Source organism: Lepisma saccharinum, chromosome 22 (assembly GCF_977018435.1).
Source record: "Lepisma saccharinum chromosome 22, izLepSacc3.1, whole genome shotgun sequence".
In the NCBI taxonomy this organism is placed as follows: domain Eukaryota; kingdom Metazoa; phylum Arthropoda; class Insecta; order Zygentoma; family Lepismatidae; genus Lepisma; species Lepisma saccharinum.
Genome location: NC_139250.1, coordinates 24,409,988 through 24,432,413, shown reverse-complemented (window position 1 = coordinate 24,432,413; position 22,426 = coordinate 24,409,988). Strand labels below are relative to the sequence as shown.

The window sequence follows — 22,426 nt, the reverse complement described above, 5'->3', positions numbered from 1 at the left end:
CCTGCAAGGCAGCAGGGGCAGTGCTTATTTAATGGCGGCACTTACTCGCCATGTCTCAGTGTCGTCGCTGGATTTTTGTGGTTTTTAATGAGAGTTATCCTGCCAGAAATAACTCTCTCCACATCCTGTTGACACTGACGCTCCTTGTCCGCAACTGCTTATTTGTCGCAACTAGCCTACATATCTGTAGGCCGTTCCCCTATCCGCAACCTGGGGATGCGCTCGGCAGCATAGAGCTCTGCTCCTGGGAATGTTGCCGCGTACCGAGGGAGGTATATATCTGCAATAGAGAAAAATGGCATTCGAGCTGTATTTGGAAAGATAGTAAATAAAGAAAGATTAGAATCCTACGTTTATTATAAATTGGGTGTTCCTACGTTTACAATCTTTACGATTAGTTACAAATACATGTGAAACACGTGTATACTAAGAATTACATAAAAAGATTTGATTTTCATATACTTTTTCCCAGGTTTATTGAAAGAAAGTAAATAATAAAAATAAGTTTGTAAACAAGCTGTCAGTCCCGGGTTCGAATCCTGGCCTGGGCATGAGTGTTTGTGAGTGTCCATTCATCAATTTCATCACATCATCACTCATCCCGATCTTCGCAATTAGCCAAAAGTGGCAGAAAAGCGAAGTAAAAAAAACAAATAACATAAAATCAACAAACTGTCCACCGCAGTTGTGGAGTTTCTATTGTAAATCCTCAGAATGTCTAGTGAGAAATGTGTGCCTGCATAGCCTCACAGAGTTTCTTGTTGTCTGGTTGTGCACTTGAAACTTTCAAGAGGAGATTCAGCTCCAAATTTAGACTATTTCTGTACTTGTATTTTAGGTACACCATGGATGAAAAACCATTCCTTTGAGCTGATTGCTCATGTACCCCACACGAATATTTATACTTTTTTAAGAATTAAGAGAACAAAGTGTTAAGAAATGTATTCGTTAATAAAAATCCTAATGCATCACTTAATTAAATGCTTGTCAATTAAGTATGTGAATAACACATTATTATGTGAGAAATACTAACGAAGAGCCCTTATCCCTTCACATAGCTGAGTCGAGAGTTGTTACGACTGGAGTTGGCCATCATGAAAATTGTCAGAGATTATTTGAAAGAAACGTCTTTCCATGGATTATCATACACAGGAGAAAAAAGTATATTTCTTTCAGAGAGGTAAGGTTTATATTCAATTACTCTTTGTATTAAATGTAAATTATGTATTTTGCCAATTTGAAATAATTTTCATGAAACTTACAAAATTGTAATCATATGTATTCCTCTTGAGGTAAAAATATATTAGTTAATTCTCTGTCTCTCTATCTTCATAAATCCTACAAATGAGTAAGGCCAGTTACGTAACCAACACAGAAATTTAAAACAAAGACACGTGACTTCTCGGAGCAGCTATTTTAATATTTTTGCAAAGAATAAGAAAATATTATTTTATTAATTTAATGCAAGTTTCGCAATTCTGTTCGACTTGAATGCACTATAAAGAAATGTTCATTTGCAGTTGAGAACATAAGCACCATTTCGTTGAGGTGGAAAATGTTATTTTAGTATAAAAACATTAAAACAAAGTAAAAACGCCCCGTTTTAAATGGATCGAGTTACCATGCGAGTAACAGGTAAGTAAGGTAAGGTTAGGGTAAAAGGTAAAGTTTGCCAAGCATGGAACGGTGCAATGAAAGCATATTTGGGGGGGGTGTGAGGATAGGGCTCCACACATTCTCGATCTCGGCAATTTTGGAGATGATCTGATCAGCTAGACGCTTTGACAGTCATTCCCGCCAAGCATTACCCACAAGATGAGCCCCAGAGCCGCTTTCTGCAAGGACAAGGCAGGAAAAATTCCTACCTTACATCATCACCCATCTGACTAGACCACGGAGACTCCAATACAGGTGAGTGCATTTTTATTTTCATTTTTTTATTTTATTATTTTCTCGCTGACACCAATCTTCGGTGCACACGAGCAAAGTTTTGACGCAGCATGGTAGAGGTAGTGCTCGCGTTGAGCATCAGAAAATGGAGCTCCCCCTTACGAAGACAACCATGTAAGGCAGAAAATGGAGCACGCAGTGTTGCCAACCCCCTAAAAAATTACCAGAATTTTCTCATCGACTTTCTTGTCCTAACCTAACCTAAATCAAGGGGTTTGCAACCCTGTCTTAGCTTTTCATGCTGTATATTTTGAGGTGCTCACAGCCTTTCACGCTGTATGTTAACCTCACCGGCAGTGTTGGCAACTCTTCGTAGCTTCTCACGCTGTATATTTTCAGGAACTTACAGCCTTTCATGTTGTATGTTAACTTCACCGGCAGTGTTGTGAACTTGGCGTAGCCTTTCATACTGTATATTTTGAGGGGCTCACAGCTTTTTACGCTGTATGTTAACCTCACTGGGCCCCTTGGCATACGGTATTGTTAACTTATGTTGTCGAGTCATGTTACTTTTTTACACTCTAATCTAAACTAACATCGTACTCTATTACGACCCTATCTAACCTAAGTAGATAGCACCTTACGACCTGAACTAAGTTACCCTGGCAACTCAGGTTATTCTAGCAATCGGCTGAAAGGTATCTAAATTTGTCACGCGTTTACTGATATTCCTCTTCTTTCCTGGGGTTTGCAGTTTTGAAGCCTCGCATTGATTTATTTATATATTTATCTCTACCACATTATATTTTTATTTCTCTATGATTGTTCTTAGACACGCCGACAGCAGCAGCAGTCCTGTCCAGAACTTTATTTACAGAAATGATAGGACCCCCATTGTTTCTCTCTTGCTCAACTTATTTGCGATCAGAACAAACCATCTACCGCGTTTGGCCTTTGAGAGGAATTCCTTTTTCTTTTAGTGCATGGCCTCTTTGGTACATTGTCATCCCGAGTATTGCCTCCTGTGCTTGGCATTATTCCCATAAGCACACGACTCTCAAGCAGATCACAGAAAATTATGTACAAAAAATAACACACTAACACAACACGCTACATACAACAAAGAATACTCTAAATTCAATGAACATTAAACAAACGGACCGGTTAAAATATCACAGCAACGCAAAGCAACAAACAAACAACACGTCCTCTGCCAACAACATGAAAACTGATCGCAGGAAGAATCGCCGATAAGCAGCAACACCGAGATAAACTTTACTGTTGCTAGGTAACCAGGGATTGGGTGAAGCACTTGGAAGATTTTGATTGGCTGGCATGTCAGCAACCTACCCTCCCGCACTTACGTAGATCCGATTTTCCCACGTGCATCTCAAGCGTCAATACCAAACTAATTTTGCGGCAGGTATAATTGGTGCATATGATGATATGAAAATATGGAAATAGTATCTTCGATTCAGATACGTAGCTGGATCGAATTGATACGGGAATATTTTGCATTTTTTCGTGATAACAAATTAATTTTAGGTTTTTTAAAAAAATGCTGTACACTCATAACTTTCCAGATGCGAAAATTTACATATATATAAATCAAGATTACGCGTATTAGAAATTCATGCACAAAAAAAAAAAAAAAAAAAAAAAAAAAAAAGTGGTACTGGCCCTGCTAGCTGTAGTATACGTGTATACCGAAGTGCAAGTGGCCTGTTTGGCGCCTGGCCATTTCTGACACACCGAGAACATACTTAAATAAATTACAAAGGCTTTAGCGTATTAGCTATTTGTCGCATGAGGTTTTACCAACCTGCCAGCTGTAGTATATACCGGTGTGCAAGCAACCTGCTTGGCGCCTGTCGACTTCTGACGCTTTGTGAACATTCATATGTCATATGGACTGACGATTATTATTTTTTAACAGACCTAGTAATGAGTTATAACTTGTGCAGTCTTGTAAGTCTCTCGAGTTTGATATCTGGTGAAGAAACATGATGCCACTATAAACGGTAAACAAAATATGCAGTCCCTGGCATGAGATGGACGAGGTTCATAAGCCTAATATGCAACAACACAGCTGTAATCGCACAACTCATCGACTACAAGGCAACAATGTTAGGAAGTGTGTGCCCCAAGAATACACAATTTAAAATCACTAATGTCACATGTACTCCCTTCACTTGTGTGTATTTGAATATGCATATTTTTTTTTGTTTGTTTTTCAACTTTTTGCTGGGTGGCTCAACAGGAATGGACGAAATAGCTTATTCATACAAACTGGAAGCTTGCTTTCTCCCCAACAATGGAAAACACATTATTTCCAGTGAAATATCGACTCGACTACCTTTCTAAGATGTTAGAATGCCTACGACGGGCTTGGTGACTGAACACTAAAAAACCACCAAGCGATATAATTCACAGCACTGTCACTTAGTTTCAACAAGAACAGTCCAAGGCTTCCCGGGTGTCCTGCAAGGTTCGGCTTTTTTTATAGCAAGCAGAAGAACTCGCTTTGCAATATGAAGCCCCTCTCTCCGTGTCGGTTGCATTTATTGTCTGGTAATTATGCCTTGCCTATGGCGGAGTGGTAGCGTTTTCGCCTTGTAATCAAAAGGTGCCAGGTTTGATACCTGTTGGAGGCACATGAAGGTTCGAACCCCATTTTAATCTACAGGTCCAATCCCGATTAGCCTTTCCGTGAATAAAGTGAACTTATAACTACAATTCAATCAATCATTCTCTGGTAATTATATCCTTGTGTCAAGTACATCTAGGAACTTTTAACATATATACTACTTGTTAAATAACATTGTATTTCTGATCCTCTTATTCTCATAGTCATGATTGATCCAAGAGAAAAATATATATTTTGTGCTCACATGGGAAACATGCAATAAGAATGCATGATCAATGGTCAAGGTCAAAAGCTAGCGAATAGAATAAACAGTGAGGGTAATACACGCAAGCTTCCAGCCGTGTGATTTGCACAGAATTAGATACAAAATTGGATTGATCTTGCTCATGGATAGGGTGAGAGATGGAAGGCAAGAGTTAGTTAGTTAATACCAAGCTATTAGGAACCGGCATTCTCGAAACTTCATGCTGCAAGCCTCGCCCTCTACAAGTTTATTTCCGACACGATCCTCATTCTCGTTATGCTTTTTATAGATAACATCAAAAGCCGTGACATGCGATTTTCTGGCCCTTCTATTCAGAACACGGACACCCATGTTCCTTTTTACATCGCAACGATGAGGATAGTCAGTACCATATAGGGTTTGGTGAGTCTCAGAGCTCCAGGAAAAATAAACTCCTGTAGGATTTTCCTTGTAGCAGTGAGACACGATAGCACCGTGAACTGCACATAATTTAGATTTTATTGAAAAGCAAGCAGAAGCCGTGTTGGAAGCAGTTCGAAGACTGGAATGGCTATGCAAGGACACTTATTATAAAGTAAACATTTCAGTATAATGTTTCGAGAATTGCTTTTCGATAATGTTCGGTACTTAATTTAATCAATTATTAGACAAAACACAAAATTTTGAAATGAGAATTACGGCTTTCCTCTTTTTTAGGTTCTTGAGAAACTATTGTAACACTCTTCGTAAAGCTGTATATACTATTTCCAACTTTTCTTTCTTTTTGAGCCTGAAATTGTGGTGAAATCTCTTTTCTGTTCTTTTTCATTGTTCCTACAAGAGTTAGCCCAGTTTTTAAGAGTACATTTACAAGTTCCATGGAAGTGTACCAGTTATCATTAGTTACATTTCTGCTGGTATCAAAATTAGGTTTACACAGTCGTACTACGGCCTGCCTATGTATAGAAAGCTTTTTCTCGTCTTCACATATCTCTAGTCCATCTGTTCCTATATCGCAATAGAGATAAGTATTGTAAATGTAATGTCTTCTGACATCACAGTTATATTAGCACCAAGCAAAAATTCTATATCTGATACGTCACTTGAAATCTCGGCAAGCATACTTGCAAGTTTCTGTTCGAAGTTCGGATCACGTAAGAAGAGGTCGCATTGCCTGAAATATTCCATGTTTTTTTTAACTCACAGTACAGACACAAACACAGTTATGATGTATGCGAAAACCGACACAGTGAGCATATTGCAAAGCGAGTTCTTCTGCTTGCTATAAAAGAAATGCCGAACCTTGCAGGACACCCGAGAAGCTTTGAACTGTTTTTGTTGAAACTAAGTGACAGTGCTGTGAAGTAAGTCGCTTGGTGGTTTTTTAGTGTTCAGTCACCAAGCTTGTAGTAGGCATTCTAGCATCTTAGAAAGGTAGTTGAGTCGATATTACACGGAAAATAATGTGTTTTCAATTGTTGGGGAGAAAGCAAGCTTCCAGTTTGTATGAATAAGCTATTTCGTCCACTCCTGTTGAGCCACCCAGCAAAAAGTTGAAAAACAAAATTCCTTGAAGACTAAAAAAAACATACTGTTTCTTGTCACATTGCTACCAAGCTTTAAACACACGTAGTACATGAAGAATATGCATACGTTGATTTATTTATTTCTTCTTCTCTCTTTCTGAAGGCATACGCGCTTCTTATTCAAGAACCGGAATATTTGTGCCTTTCCTTTTCTTATTTTAATCGAATTTAAGGAGGGGTAGAGAGAGAGAGAGAGAATACCATGTCAAATAGCTACTGAAGTTTTAAGATGCGCTCTGTCATATTCCTGCAGAGTTTTGTATGTCCGCTCTTAAGTTAGTGTCTCGTACTTGTGTTTTCGGTCTCCAATGTGGACAGGTTAGAAACGAGTGTAGTAAATAAAATAGTGAAATAAAATCCCTTGGGCCCAATCCTTAATATGCACGTTCATAAGGATATTGCTATTATTATCCTCCTGAAAATGATGTTATGATAGCCTAGGTGTTCTCCGTCGCCATTTCAGAGTGGCAAATGTTTAACTCTATTAATAACATTAATTTGTTGAATTTTATTTTTCAATGTTCAGTTAGGTTAGAGAGAACTGTTCCGCATATTCAAAGAATACATTTGATTACAATGCAACAATGTTTTATCATTACGTCATACGTTTCAACGTTTTCGTAGTCGTCTAAACGTTCGACAAAACCTTTTTTGGTTACGAAGATTTGAGTAGAAGAGAGAGAATGGTTGAATAATTTGGAGAAAAACTTCTTAATAGGGGACAGTTTTTTTTTTTGGTGTAACCACTATGTTATCGATGGGAACAAGGCAAGAAGAACATTACCACTATGCTATCGGGGTGATAAGGCATTTTTCCATTATCAATTGTGTCCACACACAAAACTTCGTATCTGTCTGCATCCATACCTAGACAGAGAGATTCGAACCATACCTCAATCCCTTGTGACTTTTTTAATTCTTTACACTCACCAAAATATGTGCTTCCTTGTGCTTAAGAAAATGTCTCAATCTCAATTCCATGGCGCATAAGCTATAGCATCCTTGGGTATCTTGTCATCCTCTGTAAGCATCAAGAAAGTGAGCCAAGCAACCACGTGTATAAATTAATCTCCCACACACCATGCTCTTTTATGTCCAACTTGGCAAGGATAAATAGATTCGCTTCCACCACCATGAAGGGGATGGGCAGTGGTAGCTCGCAAAAAAGTCAGTATGCCATGACGGGTTGAATGGACCTAAAAGCAAAATCGGTTAGGATGGAAAAAGAGTGAATAGGTAGATCTTTCTGAGATCAGGATGGTCTTGTATTTGCTCTCTTCGTGTTTAAGAGACTTAGAGAGTTAGTTACTTGGTTGTTTCCCACTGCACTATTTGAATTTTGAATAATCACATGTTAGTTGTGATCGCATCGTTGACATCCTATCTGGGGTGGGATTGCAACAACGTTACCACTACGTCATCCGACGAAGGTCAGGATGGGTATTTTTACATTTTATTGCTCAGGTAATTTTTTTAATATGTACAGCTAAAGGCAAACATAGTAACTTAAGCCCTCAGAGTCGTAGACCGACAAAAGTATACCTCTGTTAATCGCCTCGTGTGGGGAGGGGGGGGACAATTGTAGTTGTTGGCGTAATGCACTTCGAAGCAGACGTGTGTTATCTAAGTGCCCCACTTCGTCAATTTCATCAAAATAACCATTATTCATCCTCATCTTTGCCATTAGCCAAAATAGCATCGCTTCTTCTTTCTTTTTACAATTTTCGTAGTGACCTTCGTACGCCCTGGGCTTTTGCAGGTTAACAAAAATCTTATGAAGTTTGAACTCGTGATCCCTCTCCATACCGTTGCAAGCTGTTTTTGTGATTGTTCTCCTCGATTATTCAAAGTGCCTCATTTTCACATATTCAAACACACACAAGTGAAGGGAGTTCATGTCACATTAGTGATTTTAAATTTTGTATTCTTGGGGCACATACTTCCTAACATTGTTGCCTTGTAGTCGATGAGTTGTGCGATTACAGCTGTGTTTTTGCATATTACGCTCGCTGATATTGAAATAAGCGGAAACACACAGCTATGCTTTAAAAAACAACAAGAACAAAACAAATCATTGCCAGATTGTACAACTGTACAGGTCGAGGTTCATAAGCCTCGTCCATCTGAAACCAGGGACTGCATATTTTGTTTACAGTTTATAGTGGCATCATATTCCTTCACCAGATATCAAACTCGAGAGACTTGCAAGACAGCTCAAGTTATAACTCATTACTAGGTCTGTTAAAAAAAATTATCGTCAGTCCTTATGACATATGTATGTTCACAAGGCGTCAGAAATCACCAGGTGCCAAGCAGTCCTCATGCTCTCCCTATACACTACACACCTAGCAGGACATTAAGATGTTATGCGGGACAATCCATGTCAAGTGGTCCAACCCATGTCACTCGACAATTTTTTTAAAAATATATTTTTTTTCCGTGCAGTTACTGTACCATGTTGTTAGTTGAAAACAGTCATTATTTTAATTTTAGTGGCTGTAGGTTTTGAGTGGCAGCCATATTTGTTATAAAGATCCACCATTTGGTGGTGTCGTAAGGGGTTACCGAATCTGAAATATCTCAGTCCCTAATTATCCTATCGATGTGGAACATAAACCAACATGATCAGCAAACTGTAAGCTACAAGACTGTGTATTAGCCATTGTTATATATGAATTATGAAAGGGTGAAATTTACGTTTGAAAAAGTAGATCATTGACGCTAAAAGTCCTGATTTTAGCAGATAATATTTGCAAGAAGGGAAATGGTCAGGAATTTGTGCTTTACTGGATAAAGAGCTCTGATATAGATGTACTCATTCACCATGTCTCAACCCTTAATCGTCAGTCCATATGACATATGAATGTTCACAAAGCGTCAGAAGTCGCCAGGCGCCAAGCAGGTTGCTTGCACACCGGTATATACTACAGCTGGCAGGTCGGTAAAACCTCATGAAACAAATAGCTAATATGCTAAAGCCCTTGTTATTTATTTAAGTATGTTCTGGGTGTGTCATAAATAGCTAGGCGCTAAGCAGTCCACTTGCACTTCGGTATATAATACAGCTAGCCGGGTCAGCAGCTAATGATTTTTTTTGTGCAAGAATTTCTAATACGCGTAAACTTGGATTATATATATATATATATATATATATATATAAATTTTCGCATCTGGAAAGCTGTTTGTGTGTGTACAGTATTTTTTAAAACCTAAAATTAATTTGTTATTATGAAAGAAATGCAGAATAACCCCGTATCAATTCGATCTACAGGGTGTCCCACGAACGGCGCAACTGGGAATTAAGAGTGGCGTTACTTTGTAACCGAAACCTGTACATACATGAGTCATACACCAGATGTTAGCCCTGTCCAAGTAGATATTTCTAAACATAGAAATAACAAACGGGGTGCAGTGTTGTTCATGCAGTGTTGCCAAATATAAGTGAAAGTGTAAATTTATTTTTCCACAAAGCATGGAAAATTGCATGTCAAACATTGGTACGGAAATTTGGACGTCAATTTCCACCTTGGGTAGGTGGACTATTTCGCCATCTATAGTTCAGAGAAGAAAACCGGTCGTTTTCGCGTATAGCCAATCCTGAAATGTCTCGTAAAGGCGTACCGGTCCAAATAGGTGTTTTAAAAAAATTATGAGGTACAGTGGCAACACTGTTGATGTTTGAAGGCAACAAAAGATGTGTTTAGTGATGGTCTATGACATGGAAATACTGGAAACAGGAAAAAAAGAAAATGAAAATTTAGTGATGGTCTATGACATGGAAATACTGGAAACAGGAAAAAAAGAAAATGAAAATTTTCAGCGCCTAACCTCAGTGTTGTGAGGATACCTATCAAGTCACCTAGAATTAAAGAGTTCTAGAAGGTCCTAGAAACTTGTAGAAGCAACAGCCACTCACATAATACAAGTAAATTGATAACAGAGAAAGGAGCTCGAGCAGGGGTGCCAAGTATAGGTGTGCGTGTTGTCCACTTTCGCCTTTATCAAAAATAGACACCCAGAACCTTGGGGAGGGAGTACGCTCGTTACGTGTCATCTGGTCGACACCACCAGGATTCCCCTCGCCAAACTACAGCGTAGAGGATTACAAGAAAGATAGAACACACACAGCGTATGAGACTGCAAGAAGCTAGAATACGCAGCATAGAATATTTGCAGCCTGACTCGGCGCTTCCATGACAGTCTGCTTTTTGAACCAGAACAAGCTCATAGGCATGGTTATTTTTATGCGCGCGATTTGGAACACTACGTCATCACTGAGCACCGTAAGGCAAGCCCCAGGAGCTACATTTCCAGGCGCAAAATTGGTATATTAGTATTACATGCTATCCATTTACGTTAGGTTGAGTTGGCAACACACCGATTTCTAGGGTAACATGAGTTGCCAGGGTAACGTAGTTCAGGTCGTAAGCAGTGTTGCCACATGAAGGGAAATTTCTCTTTTGCAGGGAAATTTGGACCGAAATTTTATCTAAAAGAGGAAAGGGAATTTCAATTAAAAATACCACAATTTCAGGGAAATTTTAAGATATCTGACTCTACATTATATGTTAAGTTTCAGTTTCATATCCACATTTTTATTTTTATCTGTACCTTCTTATTTCTGCTCCTTTGAATACAAGCCAGTATTTACTTATATTTCTTTTTTGTTTATTGCACGTCGCTTTTCTGTATACCTTCGGATAATTGTAACGATGAGAATTAACGATTTAGTGGATTCTTGACCGGGATTCAAACCTGGGGCATCTGACCAGAAAGCGATGAAGCTGACATGGATGTGAAAATTTTGTTTCATTTTTTATTCATACGAGCATGGACCAACGGAAATATTACTACTACTACTGCTGCTTCTGTTACTACAAATAATACCACTGCTAATAATAATAATAATAATTATTATTATTATTTGTTTAGGTGAAGGGAAAAATTGGTCCAAAGAGGGAAATTTTGCCCCTTGGAAAGGGAAATTGTGCTCTCAGATTGTGGCAACACTGGTCGTAAGATGCCATCTACTTAGGTTAGATAGGGTCGTAATAGAGTACGATGTTAGTTTAGATTAGAGTGTGAAAGAATAATATGACCCGAACACATAAGTTGACAACACCTTATGCCAAGGGGCCCAGTGAGGTTAACATACAGCGTAAAAAGCTGTGAGCCCCTCAAAATATGCAGTGTGAAAGGCTACGCCAAGTTGACCACACTGCCGGTGAGGTTAACATACAGCGTGACAGGCTGTAAGCCCCTCAAAATATACAGCGTGAGAAGCTACGAAGAGTTTGTTTTAAAAAAAAATCACTCATTAATATTGCTTGTATGGTTTTTGGCACCATATTTTAGAGAAAGGCTTTTTCTAGTAAACGGCCCTGTAAAATATTTGAACAGTTTGATTAAAGCGAATAATAGATTATATGTAAATATACTTTATTCTGTTTCTGATGTCGTATATATGAACCTAGTATGGAAATGTTTGTTGAATGTGTTAATGAAACTATAATGTTTACAGATTCATGATAATATCACTATTTACGATTTAACATGATTAGTATTTTGTATATTTTTCAAAACAAAATGTTTGCTCTTGTTGCCCATAAAAATTATTGAATTTTAAATCAAGAAAACATTAAGTGTGTTTACAGTTTACATATTACATTTCCTTTCATGTGAGCTTCACACCATCAGTACATATATATTTTGATTCCTTTATTTTCCTTTTTAGAGCCTAATAAACACCATAAAATGATTACAAGATTAATGTACTTTAACCAAAACTGATTCTGATACCTAAGAAATCCTTTTGTACATTATTCTATAAATTATTTCTTTTAGTGATATAATTCTACGTTGAGTTTTAAGGGACATTTGATTCACCTTGTATATCTGCATGCTTTTGACGTAAATTAATTTCGTCTACCTTTAACAGGATTTTATGGTTGGCTACATTCATCACAAGTTTAGTGTTTGCTGCTTTACTTACATTCAAATCATGGACAAAATTCGAAGAGAAGCCAACAATTGTTGTAATTGAGATGAATTACAATGAATGGTCCACAACATTTCCTGCATTGACCGTCTGTCCTGACAATGTTACCGATACTAATAAAATTAATGCATTTGTAGAGAGGTGAGTGGGAAAGGAATGACTGATGTATATCTTCTTTGCTACGTTTATCAAATATCTAGTTTACTAAACTGAAACTGTATATAGTATACTCCATAGACTGTAAGCTTATTGTACTTCTGAATGTTCTCATGCTGGCTTTCACCAAATCGGTATGTTTGAAATACTACCACACATCTTGTATGAAAGATCTTGCATGCACATATCTTGTATATGTAAAAATGATTAATTTTTATTTTAAATTACAGTGTATTAGTTGAAGACAAAAACAATAAAACTGATGAAAATTTGTACAGAAGATTTGCTATTGCTCTTTCTAAAGTAGATGCACAAAGTTTAAAGACTATTCAAGAATTTTCCAGCAAATTGACACTACCTTCAATTCAACTGGGTGATTTGGTTAAACAGGTAAACAAAATCATGTAATTCTGTACAGTATAATATTTTAAATTTAGAAATCTTGCCATTACAAAATTATTTGATTCGTTGATACCTTAAATAGTATATAAACCCCAAAACCATGCACAATATTCAAATAATAATAATAATTATTATTATATTTTAATAGAAGGTTTTAGTTAGTCCATTACTACTGGGTTTGTGTATTAGTGTAATACTATTTGCACTAAAAATTTCGTTTTCAATTCTATTCATTTACAGCTAATGTAATGTCAATTGTAGACATCGTTTTAGGAACCATTCTAACTAATAGTAAATACTACATAAGTATAAATCTCAGTTGATCATGTAATGCATTCTTATCTTATTCTTAGCTACCTCATAAAACAAGATATCACAAAACATAACATATCGTCCATTGACAATGCAAATGTTCTTGCTCCAAATTGTAAACAAATGGAGATATTTTGGCTGTAGTCTATTTAGGATGGAATTGTTTCATCTCTGCAATTGGTAATACCCATGTATTCATGTAGTGTTGACAAAGATAAAGATATTCTGCAGATAGCATAGAATGTGGCTATTTCAGTTTGTTGGATAGACTCTTACTTCAATTTTCTATATATGAATACTACTTTTATATTGTGTGTAACAAACGAATGAATTCATATTTTATTATTAATATTATTATTTCATTGTTAGGTTCAATTTTTCTGCGATTTCCCTGTTTTTGAAATTATATAATACTGATAATACCTACTTTCCTTGGCCAGAAAGCATTTAATTTTAGGCAGAGCATATTGAAAGTAGTTTCTTCTCCTCGATATATTTTCAAATTTCTTACTGCTTTTGATAGAACTGCGCTGACATGTAGTGTGGTATCACTGTGTGGATATATTCCTTTTCGAAATTTGATAAAAAATCAACATGGATGACAGAACATAGCTGAGAGCAATGACTGAATTCCTGGAAGGAGAGGAATGTATGGGTCCATAGAACCACAAAATACTTCTAGGAGTGTGTGGAGATGAAGCAAACAATATCAGTTACAAGGGCACCCGCAGTATTTTTTCTCAGAGTAAGATTTTATATCTTGCCCTTCAGTCATAGAAATATTTATTACTTTTATTATTGCTAGTATTATTATACTTTACAAATCATAAAAATGAAAATAAATTGATGATGGCTTGGTGGTATGTCTGCTGTCTAGATAGAAACTGGCTTCACGTTGCATCCTTTCCGTGAGCATTTATCACTTTGTTGATGAAGAGTTTCTTGTCCTTTTGTACTGTTTCACAAAGCACAGATATCAAACAAAGGCCATTTTATTTACTATCCTTTAAGGTACCTTTGATCAATATTTTTACGTGACGAAGGGTACTGTAAGAAATAAAATAATTCAAAATGATGGGTTGCGAATTATCAAGATCAGATCCAGATTTCTGGAATTTTTCTCCCCTAACTTTTCGTAATCCAGAACAGCCGAGAAATTCCAAAGATCTTATTTAAGAGAGGATAATTCTTGATATTTTCTGCAGTCTGCTTGAACTTTTTTGAAGTTAACAGTGATTATTCTAGAAGTGAGAAACAACAACAAGGGGAAATAGTATTTGAAACTTTCCCGTCTAGAAGATTTTCCAAAATTGTCAGGAAATGGCGAATCTCTTCAATCCCGAATGTCAGGATTAGTAATATTTCCTTTTCAATCCCGTCATGTCCAAACTTTTTTCAGCCCGCACATCCCTAGTCACGGCAGTCAGCATGATTCTGATGTCTCTTGTGAAAGAGTTATTTAATTATTTGTTGGATATGGAAGTTAGTTGTTGTAACTGACAGCCTGTAAATCGCAGAAAACAACATTATTTGTAATAAAATATCTCTACCTTTTCACCATTCAAATTAAGATAAACTTTTCTGATATCTTGGAGAGCAAATGCTTAACTGGCTCTGATATAGTGGGTGAAATGACTGTCACAGGAACTTTTCCCAAATGAATTCAGAAATGTATACCAAATGATGGGCAATTATTTCATTTGGCTTAGATTATTCAAAACACTTGTATGTATTTTGACTCCAAGTTTCACATTTTTCATACTACAAATAAAAATATTTTGAAGGAGGAGGTATTAATTTCTAGTTTATTTATTAACTATGCTTTGCAATTACCCATTTGTAGGTTATGTTAACTGGCGAGGACAGATATCTTCAAAGTAATATAACAATCCCAAAATGTTGTTACATGCCCAGAGTTATATGGACAGACAATGGGCTATGTTATGGGTTCAACATTGAACTAGGAGACGAGCAGTAAGTGCAGATAGTGTACTTATTTAATTTTTCATTATTCGTTATCTTAATAACTTCATTTTTTTACATACCAGGAGAACTGGAACAAGCACCACAAGTCAGCGTGCAAGAGTACTCCTGAAGTCTTATGGGGTAAGTCTTGAAGATTTGCTTCTGCCGAATGATTAAATGAACCTATACATTTAAACAAAATTGGAGTAGATTGCAATTTTGTTATCACTTTGTGAAAATTATCAAAACAGGTATATTGGTTGCTGCGATAAATTTGAAATTAAATATGTAAATACCGGAGTATGAATTGGATCTAGCACACCATGCTCCAGGGCGACCAAAAAGAAACACAACGTTATGTGGGATCCATTTATTGTACAATATATACAATAAGTGCTGGAAATACTCACACAGTTGAATATGGCGAATCATGTTTTGAATACTATTTTTAACATTTGCTGTGAAACACAGTCTTGAATAATTTCTTGCAATTCTGGAATAGTGAGGTGCATCCTTGAGGTAACCCCACAAGGAAATGTCTTGTGATGATACATCTGGAGACCGAGCTGGTCTCGAACCCTGAGAGGTTACTTGTCCATGAAAACTGTGTTCCAAATACACCATTACATTCTTGGCGATATGGGCTGTGCCTTGTAATCAAGGGGTTCCGGGTTCGATACCCGGTGGAGGTACAAGTGGTTTGGATCCCACTTTAAACTCTAGGTCCAGTCCCGATTAGCCTTACCGTGCATAGAGTGGACTTAGCACACCAACTCAAACTCAAAGCGATATGGGCTGTATCACTATCCGGTTAAAACCATGTATGTCGCCTGTATAGTGTCAAGAGAAACTTTCACACCATCATTATGTATCGGTCACAGGTCACTGTGCCATAAGAAAGTGTTATGAAGATGCGACTGTGATACATTAAATACCTGAAACCGGGGTTTCTGTGAGTGGAGAGGAAAATACAAGACAATAAGAAACACACCTAATCACATGTCTACAGCAACAAGTTTACCTAATCAGTTATATATGCAGTCTATAGCCTCATTTTAATAAAGTTTTCACTTTTATTCACCACCTAACAAGCAAAAAGTTAACAATATTAATCATCTGAATTTCCTCATAAGGTTGTGTCTCTTTTTGATAATCTGTATAACCAGGAATTGTTCATATTATTCTTTAATTCGTCATTGTTAAAGAGGATTTATTGTTAGTATCGTATTGTTCCGAAACACTAGAATGACAATAGAGGCAATGAAAAATAGAACACAATAGAACACAATAGATTGGCTTCACAAAGATGTTTCTATATCACTTAATGCAGGGGTACTGAAACTATTTTCTCATTGTACCCTTTAGTCGTAAATAAACGTCTATTGTATCCCCCCCATATGTTTTCTCGGAATAGTGGGTTTTGGGGAATTGCTTTGACTACCTGACTGGTAGGGAGTTTGTGATATGATAGGGTCGTGTATTTGCAAAAGAGGAAAATGGCATTCGGTCTGTATGAGGAAAGATGTTAAACAAATAAACATTAGAATCCTTCGTTTGTTATGTTATTGGGTGTTCCTACGTTTACAAGCTTTTATGATTAGTTACAAAAATTAAAATGTGAAACACTTTAATTTTCATTTATTTCTTTCCAGAGTTATTAAAAAAGGTAAAGCACAAAAATAAGTTTGTAAACAGTCAAGCACGATTTTAGTTTTATTGTAAATCCTCAGAGTTCCTCGTGAGAAGGATGTGCCTGCATATCCTGACACAGTTTCTTGATGTCTGGTTGTGCACTTGAAACTTTCAAGCGGAGATCCAGCTTCACATTTAGTCTATTTCGGCACTTTTTTTAGGTACACCATGGATGAAAAACAACTCTCCGAGATGATTTCCACTCCCTTCAAGTAGTTTTTGTACCCCTTGGAATACGCGTACCACACCTTGAGAACCACTGACTTAATGTGTAACGACCGCCATGTTAGGCAGGTTTCAGTCGTATATTGGCATTTACCATATTCGTATACTTTCAAGTTAAGAACTTGGATTAAATTATTTATACTTAATTGTTTTCATAACTCATGTATATATTTACGTTTTATCTTATGTTATAATATTATTCACGTATTTTTGCAATATTTATTCAGAATTTATAGGCTAATAATTGTCCCAAATAATATATGCAATGTTTTCATTGTTTTTCAAATCCAAAATGGCTAGGATTATTACTATCTTTCATGCAAATTTTGTTGTTTAAGCACGAGTTAAATACATTTCTTCTTAATATCGACTTTTGTTCAACAATGTACAAGATTGAAGTAATTTGTCTTCGTTATAAACTAAATCTTTATTTTATCATTTTTGTGTGCACTCGTACTGGAGTTACGAGTGGTGGCACGTTGCAAATGTATTTGATGTGGTTAGTATGTATATGTACAGAATAATGTGGAAAATTCATTCTGATTCTACAATTTTTTTGTATCTTATTTTAGTTGCAACTCTCTTTCAAACATTCTCTACTAAATTGTATATTTGTGGAATTATTCTTACTATTTTCTTCTACTTTTAAGAGCCTACACGAGCAACATAACCAGAACAAGTAATGTTATACAATTTAAAACGGGATACAATGACGATGCTTCAGCCAACATTTCAGATCCACAACGGGCACTGAAGGTAATAAATATCTACTTAGATATCTTTTCATAAATGTTTTCTGTTTCTGAATATTTTGCCAGAATAGAAACTTCGACACATATTCTAAGAGGATCTTCCAAATTCGATTCTTAACTAAGTTTCTCGTTGAACCTAAGCATTTATGTACGAGGGGAGAGTGAAAAATTTGACCTCACATGGAAGAAATGATGACAGGTAGTTAGAATTTGGGAGGATTTAAAATTTGAATTTTAGGACACTCTATACGAACTTTTATGAAATTCACATGTTTTCTTCTATGTTTTTTGTCAGGTTGAGAATGAATGAAGTGTGAGAGAAGAGAGTTACCGACAGGGCCGTGATTCGGTACCTCTGTCGGAAAGGGCTCATTGCACAGGCTGCTTTGGCTGAGTGAGGCTTCACCACATCCACCTTATTCCCCCGACCTGCCCCCGTCAGATTTTAATCTCTTCCTTGCTATGAAGAATTCACTTCGAGAACGTCACTTCCACACGGAGGAAGGCGGATATTGAGTGGTGTGAGACTCAGGACAAATCGTTCTGCCAGATGACTGTAAACAACAAATTGCAGCACAGAATGTATAAGTGCATTGATCTGGGGGTGATTATAGAGATTATGTGATTATATAGAGAAATCATAATGAGAAACTGTAGCTCAAACTCTCCTTCCCTGTGAGGTTCGAAATCTTTCATTCACCCATCGTATATGTGTGTCAAAATACTTCAACACAATTTATAAGGTATGGAAATAAGCGATATATAATAATTAACACCAAAGTAATCTCCAGAATTGATGTGTACTTTGTGGAAATTGGTTTTATAAGATATTTGCGCGTTATGGTGAATTTCAAATGAAATAATACGAAGAAATAATAATCTGCTGAAATCCTGATTGGGAAGTCATATTCAAATAGTTATATGTGTCAGAAAATGCAGCGGATAAAAACTATTCTTATTTGAGAATTAGAAAATATAGACAAGTAAGTGGTAGCTCTCAGATGAGACATGTATTTGAAACGTAACTCTTGTTCTTTTCGATATTGAATGAAAGAGTTAAAATTTTGGAGTGCGTTGATATATGTGGCCATGTTTAATCCTTTGAAAATATTCAGACTGAGCTAGCAAGACTTACAGTGATTTTGTTCGTAAATGATTTTCAGAATCAATCCACAGGAAATTACTTGGTTTCTTTCCTTTCCATCTTTTTCCATATCATAAGTGTTTATTCCCATACCACCTTTATTTTAATCTTGTGGTGTTATTTCTCTGCAATAATTGCACGAGTAACACTTTTTTCTGAGCCGACCACATCCCTTTCAATTTAAAGTAAAGTGAAAATAAATATAGAATTAATGTAAGTAAAATAACCAGACAGTACACAATATCGAACTTCAAGGATGGAAGATAGATAAAAAAGGTAAAGTGTGTAATGAAACGTGATATTTCTTCTAAATACACTTTTCTTACATTTTCTACGTGAAGCATCTCCCGTACAACTGACGTGGTAGTTGGTTTCGCTGCCAGATGGCAGGTATATCAAACAATAATTGTTACTTGCTGCCCCTTGTGGCAAAACTCTGTACTAACTTTGCAAGCTTACAGCAACGATAATTTCACTCTTACTTGGCACATAAACGGCAACAGGGAAACATCGCATCTTCGATCGATGTGGCCGGTTAGGCCTACGTGGCAATACAACTAGTATAATTCTTTGATGCGAAGGACGCCATTTGCATTTTTCGAGAATGCACATGTATTTCAAAAGTATTTAATCTTGGATTGGATTATTAGCACAACTGTACGAAGTTCTTTTAAGTGTTTTATAGTGCAAATTACACGTACGTGACTTAGTTGTACATTAAACTTGTGATAAATGAACTGTGAACTAATTGCAAATCGTGTCAGGTATGAACCTTTCAATCTCTCTCGTTGTTCAAAGCTTTGCGAAGAAAAGAACTATAATTTTTCACCGATTAAACATGCTATAAAATATTTATTGTTCCCATGAACTTCCAAGTTAATTGTGTGCCGAGTCAATTCAATCTTTTACTACGATTGCATTGAAATTATAAGAACGCGCATGTGATTCACGCAAAACAGACATAAAAGTTGCATCAAAGTTTTCGTCGACAATTAAATTGAAACGTAAGTTCGCATAATCGCTTAAGAAAGCAAATCACGCCAGTCAACCACTTAAGAAACAAACACCAAGTCCCTTAACCTTTCGATGATTATTTCTATTCCTAGTAGCATTAATTTGAGATCCTAGTTTATAATCAAAAGCGTAATAAGGTACATTCTCAAGCCATGCATTTAGTATAACTGTATATAAATGTTGGTTCACGCATTGAGTTGTGTTATGAAACAAGCATAAATGAGGACTAAAAGTGGTAAACGTTGTAAGTGTCAAAAACGAAAATGTTGGGAAATCGCATCGTTCAGCACATCAGCCCGTACGAACGTTCACACTAGTTCCTTTTTACATGCCCTTTGAATTACTTAGAGAGCTACCAGCCACTTTTCACTTTCACAGTTTAACGTGGAAAACGGTGTTTGAATTCTTGTAGCACTTACAGCGTTTACCAATTTTAGTCTTCAAATGCTCTCATGTAAATATCTGAATTTGTGAAAGTCTAGTTGAATTTTGAATTCGCCGAATGTTGTACAATACTTTACGCAGGCGTAAAATTACTTGTTATGAATCAACGATTTGTGGTTCTTACAGACAACAAGGGATTATCCTATCTTCGTTCAACCAAACATCCTAGTTCCATTTTGGGAAGAAGAGCACTTTCTTTTTTCTTCAAAATTTTGACTTCGAAGTCAGGAATATCAGCGCCAATAAAAGTGAACTTGCGGATGCACTTTCCCGTGAAAGTTTACCGCTTGAAAAGACTAATCATGACAAAAAGGATGACGATGATGATCTGTTCTCTCATCAAGTATTTCATACACAATCAGAAGATTTTGATATTAGCACAGAACAGCGTGAAGACCCTTATTTGTGAGACATCATTGATATTTTAGAAAACAAAGATCAAGCTAGCAATCCTAGGCTAGAAAAACTCTCCTATTCTTATGTACTCAAACATAACATTTTGTACAGAACAACAAGAATCAAAACAGGATGTCGAGATAGGCTTTGCGTTCCCCACGCATTAAGAAATCACGTGTTCCACCTTATTCATACACATAAAATAAATGGAAGTCACCAAAGGCGCACAAAAATCATATAACTTAATGTTCATGCGCTACTTTTTCCTTAACATGAAGAAATATGTCTATGATAAGGTTCGATATTGCATCTCTTGCCAGATTTCAAAGAAACCACAAGGTTCTACCCCCCAAACCCTCCAGATATTCCCCCCTGCATCCCTTCCTTTCCAACAAATTCATCTTTACGTCTGTGGACCCTTACTTTCTTCTAAGACACACAAATACAAATATTTTCTATCAATAGTCGATAGTTGTACTAGATACGTCATCACAGCTCTTTTGGCTAATCATGATTCACAAACCATAGCAACAGCCCTTGTTGAGGAATTTTTTCTAGTCCATTGTCTCCCGAACACTATTCCGAACAGTGGTTCGGATCCCACTTTAAACTGTACGTCCTGTCCCCATTAGCCTTACTGTGCATAAAGTGGACTTAAAACACCAACTCGTTCTGGATTACGTCAAAGCCCATATTTTACTTTGTTTGGTTATAATCCAAGGATCCTAGCAGTCGCAGTCCTCCCTACAACCCCTGACAACATCTCCCAGACAAACGCACAAAGACTTGAACTCCTGACATCCATACGTCAGGCCGCTCATGACAATTTATACAACCTTTTTCGAACAACAGGAACAGTACACAGATCGCACATGTAGACAAATTAAGTACTCACCAGGAAAACATGTGTGGATTCTAGATTCCAGCCCGACTCCAGGAGTTTCAAAAGCCTTTGCGTCCTCCTATAAGTACAAAGCAACTATTCTTCGAAAAGTCAACGAGAATTCCCATGAAGTTACTTTCATTGATGGTAGAAGCAAAGATAAAACTAATACGATCAAAATTTCCAGGTTGAAAGCCCGCCACGACTAGTGCCATGAAACCCGGCTCACATATACACTAACATCTATTAATACATTCCACTCCCGTTCTCTCTCTAGCCTCCTCGCTACGTACGTACATTGTACATGCTAACATCCCACGCTCCAGCATTTTCCTCCCTGGCTGCGTTACTTTGTAACCCCATATTTTTGTACCATCAAAACCTCATTTGCCAAATTTTGTACTATTTTTGTACTACTCAAAAATGCTAAAAATAATTTTTGTACCACTCAATTTACCGTCGAAAAAAAATAATCAAATTTGGGGTTACAGAGTAACGTCTCAACCTCATCATCGGTTTCGGCAATGTTTTCCACATCAAAATATTGTACTATTTATGTACCATTTTGTACCACTATTTAAAAATTTTGTACCCATCAGAAACAGCCAGAAAAAAGGCGGGAAAACTTTTACATTGCAACCATATATTTTTGTACCGTCTCGAGTTGCTTCGAAGAATATTATGCTATTTTTGTACT

General features: G+C 36.7%; 1 protein-coding gene across 1 annotated transcript in view; it reads left to right on the top strand.

Moving 5' to 3' along the window:
* The first annotated feature begins 1,113 nt into the window (after positions 1-1,113).
* LOC146004615 (sodium channel protein Nach-like) overlaps positions 1,114-22,426 on the top strand; it is a 70,331-nt gene continuing 49,018 nt past the window's right edge. The window contains exons 1-5 of the mRNA XM_083143488.1: positions 1,114-1,180; positions 12,285-12,485; positions 12,731-12,890; positions 15,058-15,188; positions 17,747-17,852. Coding sequence (XP_082999614.1) covers positions 12,391-12,485; positions 12,731-12,890; positions 15,058-15,188; positions 17,747-17,852 — 492 coding nt within the window. The 5' untranslated portion in view covers positions 1,114-1,180; positions 12,285-12,390. The remainder of the gene's footprint in view (positions 1,181-12,284; positions 12,486-12,730; positions 12,891-15,057; positions 15,189-17,746; positions 17,853-22,426) is intronic.